At 57.6% G+C, this 16,531-nt stretch overlaps 3 protein-coding genes across 3 annotated transcripts; all 3 read right to left on the reverse strand.

Annotated features, from left to right (window-relative positions):
• Nucleotides 1–841: 841 nt before the first annotated feature.
• Nucleotides 842–2,323, reverse strand: D7B24_007973 (uncharacterized protein; the record flags this gene model as incomplete). The annotated part of the gene is made up of 1 exon (XM_028642072.1): nt 842–2,323. The coding sequence occupies one exon, from the start codon at nt 2,321–2,323 to the stop codon at nt 842–844; it is 1,482 nt and encodes a 493-aa protein (XP_028494037.1).
• Nucleotides 2,324–7,666: 5,343 nt separating this feature from the next.
• Nucleotides 7,667–9,331, reverse strand: D7B24_007974 (uncharacterized protein; the record flags this gene model as incomplete). Its single annotated transcript, XM_028642073.1, has 4 exons — nt 7,667–7,852; nt 8,079–8,385; nt 8,441–9,051; nt 9,167–9,331. 4 exons carry the CDS (start codon nt 9,329–9,331, stop codon nt 7,667–7,669), a joined length of 1,269 nt encoding a protein of 422 aa, XP_028494038.1.
• A 705-nt stretch (nt 9,332–10,036) lies between these two features.
• Nucleotides 10,037–16,447, reverse strand: ABCC6 (Multidrug resistance-associated protein 6; the record flags this gene model as incomplete). Its single annotated transcript, XM_028642074.1, has 5 exons — nt 10,037–10,735; nt 10,784–11,041; nt 11,092–11,987; nt 12,041–14,613; nt 16,188–16,447. 5 exons carry the CDS (start codon nt 16,445–16,447, stop codon nt 10,037–10,039), a joined length of 4,686 nt encoding a protein of 1,561 aa, XP_028494039.1.
• Nucleotides 16,448–16,531: the final 84 nt, after the last annotated feature.

Below are 16,531 nucleotides of genomic sequence, written 5' to 3' on the forward strand. Positions count from 1 at the left end.
GATCGCCCTGGGAGGGAGGCTCATCTTCTCGATACGTAGCCCCCCTTATACCCCTACCAAGGTATACTGACAAGCTTCGTGCGATTATCATCATTGGCTGCATCTCCCTCCACCAGCATCTCGAGACGGAGACAGCCACGTTTGAATGCGTCAGCTCCCCTCTCCGCGCTTCCGTCAGACACACTTACGTTTGAACTGTGGGTTCAATTGAGTAAGGCTACGCTTGAGGCATGTGCCTATGTACCCTTACATTGGCTACATGACCATTGACGTCTGCTGCTGGGGGTGCCTAGCGTGGCCTGTGAACGACGTGCACAAATCACAGGGAGTCATTGATGATCTCAGATATCGTCGCTACTGTTACAGCCAAAAGGTCTAGAACTGATCGGCGAAACCATGAGGCTGGCTGAAGCGACAGCTGGCTTCGTTGGTCATCCGTCTGACCCGCCCAGATGGGCTGCCCCATCTTGACCTTGTGATAGTCATCGTTCGCACAGAGACGCTCGCCAGCATGACGAGCCTGAGATATTGTCCAATTATTTTGTCATATTATGTTATGTATGTGTATGCGTATGTGGACCCAAAAAAATTGCAGCTCATCTCATACTATCAACCAACTATTTTATGCCAGAACAGACGGGTATTTCGTTCGTCATCCCAAAACGCCATGCTAGTACTCTTTGACTGCAGTAGGTATCCAACTCTATATCGTGAACAACAAAGGAGAGAAACAAGATGGACATGTAGTAAAGAAAAAAGAAAGAACGCCTAGGAAGGCTGAGGAAATTCGTGTCAAGGCCTGTTAGGCCCTCGTAGAAATCAGGCGTTGGTGCATTGGCACTCAAGTAGCGTGGACAGCCCTGCTCACCAGGAAATCGCCGTAACCAGGAAGCACGCTCGTCTCCTGGTAATCAGGGTCCGGCTGGCGCATGACGCGGCCACGGAGAAGCTCATCGGCATCTGCAGCCTCCTGCAGGGCCATGACAGCGTCAAAGCTGGGGAGGCCGGTAGCCTGCATCATCTGGTCGGCCGTGGGCTCAACAATGACCTGAAGAGGCACCGATAGGTTGAGCTTGGCGTCGCCAACCGTGACGCCGACTTGCAGGGTGTAGGTGCGAGAGATGAGGCAGCTGTGGAAGGTGGGGAGGAAGAGCTTGCGTCCGGTGGGGATGCGCACGGGAATGTGAAGTGCCGTCTCATGGAAGACGGGTGCCTTGCCTGAAGCCGCCGACTTGCTGCTGCGACGGCTCGACGGCTGGTCCGAGTCCGAGTTGCTGTCGGGCTGGCCCTCGCTGGAGTAGCCAGAGTCGCGGCGCGACGGGTTCGTGGCGCGGATCTGCCACTGGGTCTTCTCGAGATCATCCGAGAAGAGTGATACAGATGTCGAGTAGCTCAGCTGGGGCAGCGCCGCGTAGCTGTGGCGAGCGTCGCCCATGTTGGGCAGGCTGGAGATGGGCGCAGCGCTGAACCATGTTGCCGCGTGGACCTTGGCCGAGACGTGGCTGGCGTTGGGAGGCACAATCTCGGGCGACGTGGGCTCGAAAGTAAGGTTCACTGTGACGGATGTCTCCGAGGCAGTACGGCCGTCGGCGCCGAGGCGGATGGCTGGAGGCTGAATGGCATTGGCGATGATGCGGCCCTGCTTGGCCGTGAAAATGTTCTTTCGAAGCGTCTTGGCCTTGGTGAGGCGATAGCCCTTGTCCTCAGACGTGATGTTCAGAGGGGGGTCTTCCGGGGAGATGGGGAGTACGTTGATGTGGTAGTGATCCTCCATCACCTTGATCGGACGGCCGCCAAGCTCAGGCATCTCGGCGACGCGGGCCTTGACCATGTACTCGACGCGCGCCATCTGGGGCGACATGTCGTCCTTGCCCCAGGCACCCATCGAGGCGGGCAGACGCATGTGCTGGTCATAGACGGCATCCGACTGCTTCGGGTGGTTGCAGGCGCTCAAGGTCAGATGGTGAGGAATGACGAAGTTGAAGGGAATGCTGTACTTGTGGCCAGCCTCGAAGACGCGGGGCACGGGGTAGGCCGAGGCGGGAATGGGCATGTTGAGCTTGAGGAAGGTGTGCGAGGAGTGCTGGGCGATCTGCGCAGCGTCGAGGCGGGTGCGCGAGTGGCCGATGAGAACGATGGAGACAAAGTCGAAACGGGTGTCCTTCCAGGGGGTGATGGTGACCTCGCCGGCCACCGGGGAGCCGGAAGAGTAGACCTTGGAGTTGTAGTGGTTGTCCAGCTTGATCTCGATGCTGGGGCCCTTGGGGATGGGAGGGCGGGCGAAAGAGCCGAAGACAGAGCTGATGTCGCTGACGGAGGACATGTCGGCGGTGTTGGTGACAATGGTCTAAGTGACGGAATAAGTGGAGGGAGGGCTTGGTTCTCTCAGATGCCTTGGACCACGATGAGACCCCTTTTCAGTTCAGTCAAGGGGTGTCAGTGAGATGAGTAGGCAACGGGCAGCAGTCGATGGGACTGGAGCAGGCTGTTGATGGTGTGGGAGAGCCTGTCTAGACGATCTAGTAGGCTTCCCAAGTGGTGCTCTTTATGGAAGTGGTAGCTGTTGTGGTTGGTGATGCTGTGATGGGCAGGGCGTCATGAGGGGTTGATGACAAGGTCGACTTGATGACAATGCAAGAGATGATTTGAAAGCAAGTGAAGACGTGCTTGCCTGAGAGAAGGAGGATAATGGCTGCCGACCCATGATCGACGGACGGGGAGGAGGAGAAGCTTCTTTAACTACCTTTCGATGGCGCCCCATGGGTGTCATGGCTCATGGGTGTCATGGCTTGGTTGGGGGCATGGACGAGCTGCCGTGGGCCATGGCCAAGGGGCACCGAGTACTGAGGACCGAGTACTGGCAGGGCGTGTCGTCTGGCGGGCCGGGGGCTGGACGCACACCTGGTCGGTACCTGTACATGGCAGGAGTACCTCCGCCATCTTCTTGGGCCTGCCCTTCGCACTTGCACAGACCCGGCTCGAAGTGGATGTGGATGGGTAGGAGCGATCGAGTGGGTGGGTGATGAGGGATGGGCTTGGTCCTGGGATGAGATGGAGGTGGGGCTGCCGTGGTGCATTGCCAGTGTGTTGCATGTCCAGCACGCCCTGCGCCTGTGACTCGTTCCGGAGGGTGGGTCTCACGTCCCCACCTTGTCTTCGCTTGTACTGCGAGTGGAGACGCCGACCTCCGGACCTTGGACCGTCCACGCCAATTCAATTCCATCTCTGGGAGGTCAAAAGGTCGGCAGGGTCGACACTTCCTCACAGCGCGCGGGGGCGCTGTGACTGTGCTGAAAGCGCCTTCCAACTAGTACCCGCTGGAGCTGCCTCCTGATCCTGCTTGGCTCTCGTCTCCCTGATGGGTCGGTCTCGCGAATCGATGCTGCCCCTCTGTCTGGACTTGGACCTCCACTGCGAGCAGCAGAAGCTCGCCGGAGCTCATTGTCTGTGGATTGACTGACCAACAAACGAACCATGTTCTTCCATAGCGGCACGGAGCCCGTCTCCTTCATTCACGTTGGTTCCATTATTAGGCAGGCCCTGTCGGTGAGCTACCGTCGAAAGGCGTACGCCACGTTCAATGGCAGCCAGCACTCAAGGCTAGCGCCATCTTGTCATCACAAGGCGTGAGAAACCCACATTCAACTTGTCGCATTTGCTCATCCACCTTGAGGACCACGAACCTGGTCACCCCAGCGGCAAGTTTCTGACTCTTACACTTCACTGTGAAGGGTGGCCCCTGACTTGGGTTTGACCGGCTCACGACGGCTCGATGAAGAACCCTTGACTTCTGACGGGTGCTCGCGCGCGCGCACGTCTTACGATCCTCAGGTGGGATGGATGGATCCAACGTCATGACGGAATTTGTGCTACAGGCCCACTTGGCGGAAGCCGTCGCCAGATGCCAGGATTGTGTGTGACATCAGCTGGCCACGCCTGTTCATTGAGGGACCCCCCGGTGGCCATGCACGTCCATTGGTGCTGTTGGCCAGGCTGGGCAGCAAGTGACTGACTGACTGACTGCAGATCGAAACAGCCAACAGGAGACCGTCCCGACAGCACACACCGAGCGCAGCAGACGACGGTACCGAAAGCCGACCTTGCCTCTTTCAACCCGTTCCTCTTCCTGGAGTGCTCTTTGCGTTGGCCCAAGTCATCGACAGCCCCAAGCAACAACTCCAGGCACACATGGCCCAAAACAGCAATGAACCACCACCATCCATCCCCCCAGCAAAACATGCATCTCCGCGCCGTCGCAAGCTCTCGATGACACCGACACGAATTTCAACGAGCAATCCAGCCAAGGTAGAGCAAGTATCTCTACTTTGCGAGAGACGGTGAAACTGCCCCTCCCTTCCGCCATCGATGGTCCCCGAAGGACCACCTCGTGCCCGGCTGCGCCTAACGCACACGGTTCTCGTGTCTAATGGTATCCATCCGGCCACACGGCGCCTTGCCGCTAAGTGATGCGCGCGGACCTGGGCGGGTTGGGTGGGGATCCATCTGCTCGGGTCGCCTTAACGTACACGGTCCGCCGACGGGGCCACGTCGGCTTCCCGCGTGCGCCTAACGTACACTGTCGAGGGGGGCCTTAAGCGCTGTAGCTAGTGGTGTTCAGGGCCCCTGGGAAAATTTTCACCCTTTTTTCCGCTCCGGCCAGCCACCCGCCGGCACCACCACACGGGGTCGCACGGGGGGAGGAGGGGTTGCCAGGGGGGCAACCATCGTCGGCCTCGCCAGGTTTCTACGTAAGGGGAAGTCATGTCTAATGAGATCCATCCGCCTGCGGTGCCCATGACACCACGATGCGCCAGTACTTTTGCTGCAAGGTCCTGTCCGGCTGGCCACTGGCCGAACCAAGGTCACGTCTGAGGAGAATTTTCTTCTCTCCTCGCTTGTTTTATTATTACACAGTCTAGCCTTTTATCACGATACTGCGCTCAATGCACCATGCTGCACGATGCATTTTGCGGAGCCTCCACCCGTTTACTGTAGCATGCCCTCAAACGATGGCATGGGCCGCCATGTTTCGTGGACCCTACCATGTAAGGCGGGTTCCTTTACCTCATTCTCGTCCAGAATGATGCTACCTAGTCAAACAACCACGATGTCACACTTCGCGATGCGCACCACACGCCACGCCAAGCGCCCTCGCCCGACATGCTCGGCGCTGCGCACGTCTTCTCGAGCCATGACAAGGGGGGAACCGCACTTGCGGCTCTCCATCTTGAGCCGTGCATCAAGGTAATGGTGTGGTGAGAAGCCTTTATTCCCGGTTTCCTGCTTTTGTGTGCAGTAGAACGATCGTGGAAGCATCGCGCAGCGGAAGCAAGCGGGTCTTCTTAGACTGCCTGTGTCTCCATTTTGAGCCGCGCCGTGGATCCCCTTACGACATTGGGTGGCCAGACCGGCTGCATGTTTGGACCAAACGGGGGTCTCAAGCTTTGCTGGTGTGGGCATGTGGCCTTGAATGTTCGAGAAAAATTCTGGATCGTCATCCCTGGGAAGTTTTTTTTTTTTTTCTGCACTTTGGATTTTCTCGTCAGACTGTTCCCCATGTTTGGAGGTTCAGAGACAGGTACTTGAGGGGTGCCCACTTTCAGCCGACGGGAGACCAAGCCTTGGTGCCATTGACGCCTACTTTCAAAGCTGACGGGCACTTCAACCTGCACGAATGGCCCAATAGCTCTTCGGTCTACCTGTACGTAGTGCCAGTTGCCGCCGATCAGGAGTAAGTGCCAGCTGCTGTACTACCCTGCTGAACTGCCGGCGCCAGAGCCTGCTGCACCACGTCTACGCGTCTACGTGTAAGTAAGGCAAGGCAGTTGCCCACCACGATACCTAGGTACCTAGTGTGAGCCAGCGGCGCCAGATGGCTTCGACGGCTTGACGGCGCGCTCTGAAAGCATCACCATCCCACCCACTCCGTTTGCTTCAGTAGCCTCAAGCCACAAGAGAGCACCATGGCAAGAAACATGCTCATCTCCGCTGAAACTCCGTCCTACCATCCCGCGTACCCGCCTCTTTTCCCCCAGAACCAACCCCATATTCCACTCAAAGCAGATCGAGGAAGCGAAAATGGGGAGTATTGTCGAATGCGCCTTTCCCTAGGTAGGTGCGTGTTCGACAACCCACCCCCCCGACGTCCGACCCTCGGAGCGCCGACATCGGCAGGACCCTGCTGTTGTCCAGCACCACCAGTAGTTGTCAATCACGCTGGGCAGAAGAAAGACTCGTCACAGGGCGTGCTTCGGAAGGGGTCACGGATTCCAAGGCGCGCCCAGGCGGGAGAGCGACAGCGCTGGACCAGTCTTGTCACCTGGCCCAAGCGTCCGCCCTTCGGACGACATGTCAACATGATGGGGGCTTGTCGGACTGGGTCAGCTCAGACCAGCTGAGTCTCCCCGTCTCGATATGGTGTCATCGAGGCTGCTAAAACACCAACCCCCAAAACAGCCGCCTCGCTGGATTATTCACGCGAGCAGATTGGTAATCCTCCCCTCTAAGTCCCCCTTTCGCGCCTTTTGATCTCACTTTTGGCCCTCTCGCTCAGTGACTCAACGCAAGCCACAGTGTTTAGCCTGTGTTGTTTTCCCTCTCTCCCCCCTCCCCGCCTTGGGCGTCACGAGTGGGATGACGAAGCAGTAAGACGCCATTTGCGCCTCGCTCAGCTTCACAAATCTCCGCCCATACCGACTGTACACGCGACGAGGACGAGGGTAACACAACGTTGTAAGACCGATGCGTTGAAATGACACCCGGCAACGTGGCTCCGCTCTGCAGGGGACGGGAAGCCTTTTTCTCATGCCGCGAGGTCTTCGAAGTACTGTTACTTTGTCAGATGCCTACGTCGAATGCAAGCTCTACACTTGTTTTCCTTCCCACGCGCTCTCCCCGTTTCACATGACGCCTCGTTGCTGTTTGACTTTGCTACGCGCGTCAAATAATCGCTTAATCTGGACAGCGAGCGGCCATGGACTCACTCACTCTCCCGCTCTCCAGCGCTCTCCAGCTCCAAGCAACCCCCCCTTTTAGCCTGATGCAAGCCACGAACAAGCCACGCATCAGAGAGCTGGACGACGGCGGGAAACGTTGCCGCAGCCGGCGTCGGCGGCCGCAACGGTTTCGGCGGCCGCTGAATGATTAGGTGAATATGATGGGTCTCTTTTCGGTTCGGCGTGACTCTATTCGACGCCTCTTTTTGGGAGGGGGACCAGTTGAGCTATGGCCTTTGCACAGGTGCATGTGCAACTCTGTTCCCCAACTTTCGGGGCGCCGCGTGGCATCCCGAGGAGTGACGAGCGAGGGGGCCGGGCAGGGGGCAGGAAGGGTCCCTTGCCGCGAACCCGTCGCCTGGGTAAACAGGATGAACTTTTGAAAATTCGGTGCTGTATGCATGCACGCCAGAGGCATAATCCCTCCACAATCACTATTCGTCAGCACCCATCACATTCGGGACCGTGAAGCGAGCGCTGCTAAGGCTTGTTCTTGGTTTCGTGTCGTTCACTTCGGCCGGCTGGTCGGCCAGTCTGTCTCAGCCCAGCCCTGCTCTTGAGGCCAGACTTCTTCTATGTAACTTTTTGTTCTACCACATGGAAATACGTTCCCTTCAGGAACGAAATGCCTGTACTGTGAAAGTCAATCCGTGCCACTAGCCTCCGGCACTCTAGTCGTGCCACGAGATGAACAGCATGATGCCCGCTCCCAGAGCAATCGCTGCAAACTGCACCACCGTCTTCTTCAGCTCCTGGGCCTTGTTGGGACCCGTCTCCAGCAGCTCAGGAATTACAGCCACCGTGCCGACGTAGAGGAACGTGCCGGCCGTGAACGGCAGCAACAGGTCACCCCAGCTCTGTGAAGTCAAAAAGTCAGCCACGGGTCGGTTCATACTCAAGGCGGGGCGACATATGCACGAGGGACAAAGAGGAAGCTCAATAGGGGTACCGTCGGACGTCTGTATGCAACCGGCGCAAATAGGAAGTTGGGTAAATCGGATGCGCAGGAACAAGACAAGACAAGACTCTTGCGCCACGTTGGGGTGAAATAAGAATGAGCAAGAAAACAAATGAACCACTTACAAGGCTGGTGCCCCAGATACCGCCGTTTCGTCCCATCGGACCGCCCTCGTCACCGGCTCCACCGCCGAGCTCCTGCACAGCAATCCCAATGAGGGTGCCCAGCAGCGCGCCGAGAGCCGTAACAAACTGCGCACCCATGGCGGCCCGCTTGCTGAAACCAGACTGCACGAGCAGCGCAAAGTCGCCGACCTCATGGGGGATCTCGTGGAAGAAGACGGCCACCGTCGTTGTGGCGCCAATAGTGGGCGATGCGTAGAAGCTGGCAGACATGGCAAGACCGTCGGTGATGTTGTGCGTGAAATCGGCACTATTCACGTCAGATGTCTTGACACGCGCAAGAGAAGAAGGTTTGGTGCACTTACATGAGGTTCAGGTACCCACCCAGCTTGACACTGGCATTAATCTCCTTCTCAGCGGGCTTTACAACGGCAACCTCGCCCTTCTTGGCCTTGCGGTTCTTGGCCTTGCCGTCCGCCTTGTCGAGCGCGGAGCTAACGGCCTCGGCGGCAACCTCTTGGGCCTCGCCGTGCGAGTGTCCGTGGCCGTGGTCGTGTCCGGCGCCGCCGGTTGCGATCCGAAGTCCCTTATCCATGGCGACAAAGGTCATGAAGCCCACAAGAATAGCGACACCGAGAAGAAGGTTACGCTTGGGCTCGACCAGCACAAAGCGCGCCTTGTCGGGCTCGTCCTCACCGAGGAAGATCTCGGGTAGCAGATGGAAGAGAGTATCGCCGAGGAGACCGCCGACGGCAAAGGCAACCATGACAGAGAGCGAAGCCGGGTCGATATCGGGAGGGCAGAGGGCCAGCAGCAGGTTCGGGGGGCCAGAGATGTAGAGGGTTGCAAGGAGGGCATTGATGGCGGGGCGCTCGGCGGGGAAGAGCACAGCGAAGGCGCGAGAAAGGAAGGACGACGTCTGCGAGGAAAAGTGCGTGGCCTTTGCGCCCGAGAGAGAGGCAACGATGGGGCATTGCTAGTAGCTGTGTTAGCTATCGTGTGCGAACCCGCCTCAAAATGGATTGAACTTGGGTTCAGGGGTAATATTGCAGTTGAAAGCGGAGGGGTGAGGCCTAGGGGGCATTTCCTACCTGAAGCTCACCGTCAAGCTCCTCGAGGCTCAGGTTCTCGAGGACTTGGGCATTGAAAAGAGGATCGCCCTTGTCGTAGGCCGACGAAGCAGCAGCGATGCCGACGTGCAGCGCAAAGGCGAGGACCAAGCCACACAGGACTGGTTTGAGGGAACGGATAGCCATGGTATTGGCGATTGTGAAGGTCAGAGTTCCAAACGGGGAAGGAGAACAAGAACAGGCGTGACAGATGTGCCAGGCGAGGCTTGACTACAAGCGTCGATAGGAATGGTCAGAGTGCCTGAGTAGAGAACCAAAGGTCTCTGCGCTCGAAATACGAAGCTCGTCCGCGAGGAGTCGGGGGTGTGGTAGAGCCAGTCAACGCGACTTGACGGACGATCGCGGTATCGTGTCCACTTGGCCATCAACTTTCAAGAAAGCACGGGCCAGATCAGACAATCAGATAGGGCAGGAGCGGTGGGCGGTGGGGGCGGATCGCGGGGAAACACCGGCCAAGTCTCGTAGACCGATAAGCCGACCCCCCACCGGCGGCCATTGCCCAGGAAGGGGGCATCTTGCGGGTGACTTCCCAACGTTGATGAAATTGAAGCTTTTGGCGATGCTGAAACAGCAGAGGCAACCAGAGGTGTGAATGTTTACTCCCCAAGCAAGAGGAACACACTTGAACTTCTGCAACTAGCCAGTAAGAGGGGTCCGCCAGCCTGTTATACTACCTCTCTAGGCACGGAGAGAACCCGGACGTCCCAATTAGGGGCCCACTACCATACAAGTCTATCACATAGACAGGTGGCTACTGCCAAGTGTATGGGCTGAAGACAATCCTCGTTCTAGCCTCGCTCGCCCGGGGACCATGATGGCCATCCTACAGCGTCAGGAAGACACCTCTGACGACTCGCCGTCCCCTCCCAACATCTCCTTCAGCTCCTCCCCTTCGCCGCTGTGGTAGACCATGTCATAGAACACCCCTGCCCTCGCATACAGTTCCTTCGGCCTGCCCACCTCGACAACCCTTCCTCCAGCCATGACGACGACCGTGTCATAATCAATGATCGTTCTGAGCCGGTGCGCTATCGTCACGAGTGTCCTATCTCCGCCCGCTTCATCGAGCTCCCTGCGCAGCGCCTCTTGGATCCCCCTGTCCGTCTCGTAGTCCATGCTGGCCGTCGCCTCGTCCAGAAGCATCAGCCTGCTCTTGCGGACTAGCGCCCTGCATAGCGAGAGCACCTGCCGCTGGCCGTGCGAGAAGTTCTCCCCTTTGGCGGTAACCTGCGTCGAGAGCGCAATGCCGGCCCTCGGTGCATTTCCGTCTGCGTCGAGAGCGCCATTGGTCTGGTTCTGGAAGGAGGCAATGTCTCGACATGATTGGAGCGCCTTGGCCAGGGTTTGCTCTTCCACGTTGCCGGTCGGGTCGAGGTTCGACTCTACGGTGCCGTTGAAGAGCACTGCCTCCTGTGGGATGATAGTGAGGGCTTCGCGCAGCCTACGGCGCGGCGTCTTCGTGATGTCAATGCCGTCGTAAAGAATTTCACCCGATACGATGTGCGTGAACCGCAGCAGCGACAGGACCAACTGCGACAGTCAGTCTCGAATCACGCGAGAGATGTTGCTGGATCTTACCGTGCTCTTCCCGGAGCCTGTCCTCCCAACAATGGCCACCCTCTCTCCGGCGTTGAACTTCAAATCAACATTGGTCAAAATGTTAGGTCCTTCGGGGTCATATCGTATCGTCACGTTGCGAAACTCAATCTTGCCCGTCGCAGGCCAGTGCCGGGGAATGACATGCTCATCGTCATCAGCGAACTGGCCCTCTTCAGCGTACGACTTGTCCGACTTTTCCTCTGGCTCAAGCCCAGCATACTCGCGTACCCTGGCAAACTAAAAAGAAGTCAGCTAACGTTCCATGCTGGAGAATAGGACAAACTGACGCTCTGCATCTCGACCTCGAGGTCGTTCATGCTGCGCACAAGGTGCAAGATGGTCTGACTCAAACCCGTTGCGTTGGTCAATGAAAAGCCTACGAGGCCAGCCGCCACGATCCCCGCCTTTGACACAGCAATGATGCCCGCCGTGAGGCCCACGAGCGCCGTGATTACGTCCACTCGCATCGCGACCCACCGGTTACAGTTGTAATTGGCTTCTGCGGCGCGCGACCATGTCCGCAGTCTCTCGGCCAGCGCCTCGCTGAACACATCACCCATGCCTTCGCGTGCCCGAATGACAGCGAGACCCGCCAGCGTGTCGGAAAACTGCGTGAAGACGGGGCTTTGCGCCGACGCAACCAGGCGCTTGATGGTCACAGCCGTGCGCGTGTACATCTCGCCGACAACAACGCCGATGGCGCACGTCACGGCCGCAGGTAGCATGAAAACAGGCAGAATAGAGCTGATGGCGCCAAGACGAAAGAGAATGCTCATGCCGCAGTCAAGGAAGTTGCGAAGCTGCGAGCAGATGGTCGAGTCGACAGAGTACATGTCGCGCGAGAAGCGGTTGATGATGCGGCCGACTGGCACGTCTTTATACCACGATAAGGACACGCGCATGACGGCACGGATGAAGTCGCGGTGCAGCTTCTTTGCGGCGTGCCACGCACCATTCTCAAACACAAGAACCATGAGGGCGTAGCTTATCGTCTCGGCAAAAGTGAAGGCGGCATAGATGCCAAGATAAAAGGCAATGTCGACAGCCTCCTGTTTGGAATAAGCCTCGACCCAGATGGACAACCACAGCGAACTACCGAGCCAAGCCATGTTCATGAAAAGCATAACCAGAAGGCACACAACCGCGTAGAATGGGCTGCCAAAGCACGTCATGTACTTGAAGACTGAGCACCGATCAGCAGGCTGCATTTCTTGTCAAAACACTGTCGACACTTACACATGAGACGGGCACTCTTGCCGCTAGCCTTCATCTCTTGGGCTACCAGGTTCTTTCCAGTTGAGTCATCTGCGGTCTTGTTCCTGTCGTTCAAAGCATCACTCTCGGCCTCAAGTTCTGGCTCTCCCAGATTGCTACCCCCCGCAACCTCTTGCGAAGCCACCACGGGCTGCCTGACAATGCCAAGATTTTGCTCCGTGCTGACGACCTCACCCTTATCCAGGGTGATGGCCAAATCAGCTTGAGCTGCCACCCAAGGCTGTTGAGCCACGAGGACAGTCGTTCTTCCGTCGAGCATGTCGGAGCAGAAACAGCGCTCCCAAAGCAGGGCCGACGTCTTAGCGTCTAGCGCAGAGAAGATATCGTCGAGCAGCAGAAGGGGAGCCTTGGAGTAGAGAGCCCTCGCCAAGGCGACTCTTGCCTTCTGGCCACCGGACAAGGACGCACCGTTCTCGCCCACGACCGTCTTGTCGCCGTTGTCCATCTGGCTCAAGTCGAAAGACAGACAGCAGGCGTCAATGACTCTGTCATAGCGCATTTGTTCAAAAGCACTGTTGAACAAGATGTTATCCTGAATCGTCTCGTTTTGTAGCCAAGCCGTCTGGGAAGCAAAAGCGACATCTTTGGGGCGAGTCACTGTTCCATGCTGTCGGTCAGTCTCGCCGAGGATGGCGAGGAGTAGAGTCGTCTTGCCACTGCCACTCTGGCCCGACACAACATTGAGACCAGCTTCAACAAAGTCGACGGAAATGTCCCGCAGCACGAATGTCGCCAGCTTATTCCGACGGAACGTAGCTTGCTTCATGGCGAGGGGACCCTCAGAGTACTGTTCGACTGGCACTGTACTATCAAAGTACTTGTCAAGACGATTGAGTGCTATCATGGCGGCCGTAACATTCCTAGACAGACTGCCCGCCTGCGTAATATTCTTACGTATGTTTTTTACCAGGTACACAGTTGTAAAAGCTGTAGCAGCAGTAAGTGGCTGCTTCATGACCGCTACATGGAGCGAGAAGATGAGCAGCAGAGCAGCCTGCGGTATCAGTTGTGTGACCTGCCCCAAACCTACATAGAGCAAGGACACTCGCCACATGTGCTGCTGCTCATTTTCACGAGCCTCCAGGATCCTGTTGATGGCGGCATCCTCCCAAGCAAAGTACTTAACAGCTCGGATTGAGGAGAGATACTCTGACACGAGGGAGATGCGCGAGTCTTGTGCCCGACGAACGATACGCGTCGTCTTTGCCATGAGCTGAGCGATGAAAATGGACAACGGCGAAGCGAGCAAGAGCACTGTAGCTCCGACGAGGGATGGCCAGCCCAGCATTTTGTAGAGGCCAATGATGGAGGCACACGTTCCTGTTGGCACACCGATCATGATCATGATTATGTCGCGGGACATGAAGACGGCGTCAACATCAGCGGCCATGAGGTTTGCAAGACGGCCGGTAGAGCTTGACGTCTGGGCCGTCTTTGCCTCAGGCTTTGCCTTCTTATCCTTGGAAGGAATGGCAAAGACGTCGTCTTCGACATCTTTCGAGGCAATGGCCCTGTGATAGAGCTCTTGGGTCATGGAGGACTTGACGCGCACGATCAACCTCGTCGACGTGAAGACATACTGCTGGAAACAGACCGAGCGAGACAGAGGACCACAGAACATGAGGAGCAGCCAGACCCAGGGGCGTATCACAGAACCTTTGGGATCAGCAAGGTAGGAAAGCAGCTGATAGAGGGCGAACGGCGCGACGAGCTCTAGCAGATAGGCCGTGGCGATGCAGCTTGCCATGATCAGAGCCTCCTTTTTCAGGAGGCGAAGCACGGTCCAGAGTGTGTTTTTGCTCTTGGCCCGGGCCGCCTTAATCTTGGACAACAGTAGCAGCGGGTCGTCGTACCACGCCAGCTTGGGCAGGTCGTCAATGGTGACAGGGCGGGAAGCACCTGTCCAGATTAACGGTGTCAACCAGTCGTAGGTCAGGTAATAGTCCGCCCAGCTGCAAACCTCCTCAGGGGCGGGATCCGTCTCGACCGTCCCCTTTGGCATTGCATGCTTGAGAGAAGGGGGGACCCATTCGCGTGGGGTGATGAGAGAGACGAAGACGGAAAGCGCCAGGCTGATGACAGCCCCTTTCAGAGGAAAGGCAATCGTCGCTGGCTCTCGTGCCTCGATGCATGGCAAGATGGCCGATGCCGCGACGAGGATGAGGGTGGTCGTGAGAACAAAATTGGTTTGGTGCAAGGCAATGTGGCGCCATTCCATGTCGTTGATGAGTCTCGACAAGGCGAAGATCAATGCGTACGCAGCACAAACGGCACTGAGAGCATTGGTCTGGCCTTCGGATGCAGCGAGGACCAAGAAAACGAAGGTGGTTGCGCGGATGGTGAGGGCGCAGGCTTCCCATCTCCATCGGACGGCGGAGGCGCTGTGCTGATGACGAATCCTTTTGGTGTATTGGCGGTTGAGTAACCGGTATGAGGTCCAGAGCAGGGAAACGAGTATGATCAGAATCTGAAGGTGCCCAGCTTCGGCCAAAAGAGAGATTTCGGTAACCCATGGAAGTCGGCCATCGTTGATACTAGGGGGTGGGTATCGTCAGTGCCTCGTCTTTCCAAGGACGTGCGGCTGTTGCATTTGGAGACTGCCGAGGATGGCCAACGACTCACCTTGAAGAGGATAGCAAGGATTGAGACCCGGTAGCTGCGAGCACGAAGCTCCGCTCGGGTACAATATCAGGTATCATGCTTATGCAGGCGATTGAAAGCAAGCCGGCTTGCTAAATAGTGCATCGCAATGTTGCAGAAAATCGACGTTGATGTGATGAACAGGGCGAGAGTGAGAAACTCGGTCAGTTTTGTATCATGGAAGCATCAGCACCTCGCATGACCTTGGCTCACTCACCTTGCCTCGTCTAAGGTAGTTCCCGGCTGCCTGGAGATCAGAAGGTGGGCCCAGCAGCATGCAGCCGCAGGGCGCTGCGTCCAGTTGGATCAGTCCCTGCCGACCCGCCGCCTCACCGAAGCCCAGCGGTCGAATAGCGTCCCGGGCGCAGACTTCCAGGGCGTTGACAGCTGCAGTTTGTGCCTACAGCGTGGGGCTTCCGGGCGCCGCGGGGGCGGTCTCTCGCGCACCCACCCTAGCTTCTCAGGTGCCGGGTGGGCCCCGCCCCGATATCGCCAATGCTCGCCCGCATGTTTGGCTGGTCCAGGTGGTGAAAGCAATAGTTCACCTGGCTCGGGCCTCACCGACTTGTACGACAGTCAAAGTGCGGTGTGAGCCAGGTTTGTTGGCTTCCATAGGCTACAGAAGGCTGCACGAAGTCGACCTCCCGTGCTGGGTTGCAGATCGAAGCTGCGACGATGCCTCACTTGTATCTACTGGTCACAGGAGGAGGCTCCTTTGAGTGGGGGTCACATACGATTGGGAGCCTGGGTTCAGTTGCTGCTCATACCTTCTCTACTCTTTGTTCAGACATACGATTGGATGTTGACGAGAAGAGAGCTGATGTCCGAGTGGTGCTGCACGTACAGACGTTCGACAGAGGTCCCATACAAATTCAGCTGGCAGACCAGAAGCCTAGCAAGCATAGGTAGGTGTCTGAACATCCAGCCTCAAAACTTGGTTCCCACGTCGATGCCCTTCAGGCTGGCGACGGCCTATAGCCAACTCGTATATTTTTGACCATCGCTCAATCATGGCCAGTCCATCACAGAAAAGCCCCCCCTCAATGGGAAAAAGTGCAAATACCATAAACCAAAACACCCATCCCACAGACGACCGCCTCATGATGACGCCCCGCCACCGTCGCCCTTCAACCCGCCCGCCCTCCTGTCGAACCCCAAACACACAGCCGTGGCATAGTCCCCATCATGGCTGATCGACAGCAACGCGCTCTGCCCGCCTCCCGCCCCGCCAACGACAGCAACAGGCGGCCCGCTCCCGTGTCCCTCCCAGCCTTCAGGCTTCGAAACAACCACGTCCCCGAACCCCAGCCTCCAGAACGGATGCGCCTTGAAAGCCGCCTCCTTGGCCGCGAACCTGAACATCCTCCGTCAGCCTTTTTTTTCCTCCTTTCACTCAGGAACCCGGAGAAGTCCGCATCGGCATTTCAACACGCAGAAAGGGGCAAGGAAAGAGAAGGGGATGGCGCACCGTCCCGCCACAAACGTCGAACGTTTCCACCACTCTGGATGGTTCGCGCGCAGCACCTCGAAGCCGCCGTCGAGAGAGCCCGCCGGCGCCGGCAGCGGCCGCAGCTGCGTGGCCGAGGCCGCCGCGCGCTCCTCGGGCGTCAGCACGCGGTGGAGGAAGCGCGTGCCGCGGGGCCCCGTCAGGAGACGGAATATGCGCGAGACCTGGCAAATGTCGGTGCCAATGTTGAGGGGCAAGGGAAAGTGGTTCAGGGATTTCATCGCATGGGGACTACCGGCTCGATGTCTGGCGCGGCGCAGTCGCGTGTTGGAGTAACAGGGGGGGATTCAGGCTTTTGCAGGTGG

This window comes from Verticillium nonalfalfae (genome assembly GCF_003724135.2).
Source record: "Verticillium nonalfalfae strain VnAa140/NRRL 66861 chromosome Unknown scaffold_68, whole genome shotgun sequence".
Classification (NCBI taxonomy): domain Eukaryota; kingdom Fungi; phylum Ascomycota; class Sordariomycetes; order Glomerellales; family Plectosphaerellaceae; genus Verticillium; species Verticillium nonalfalfae.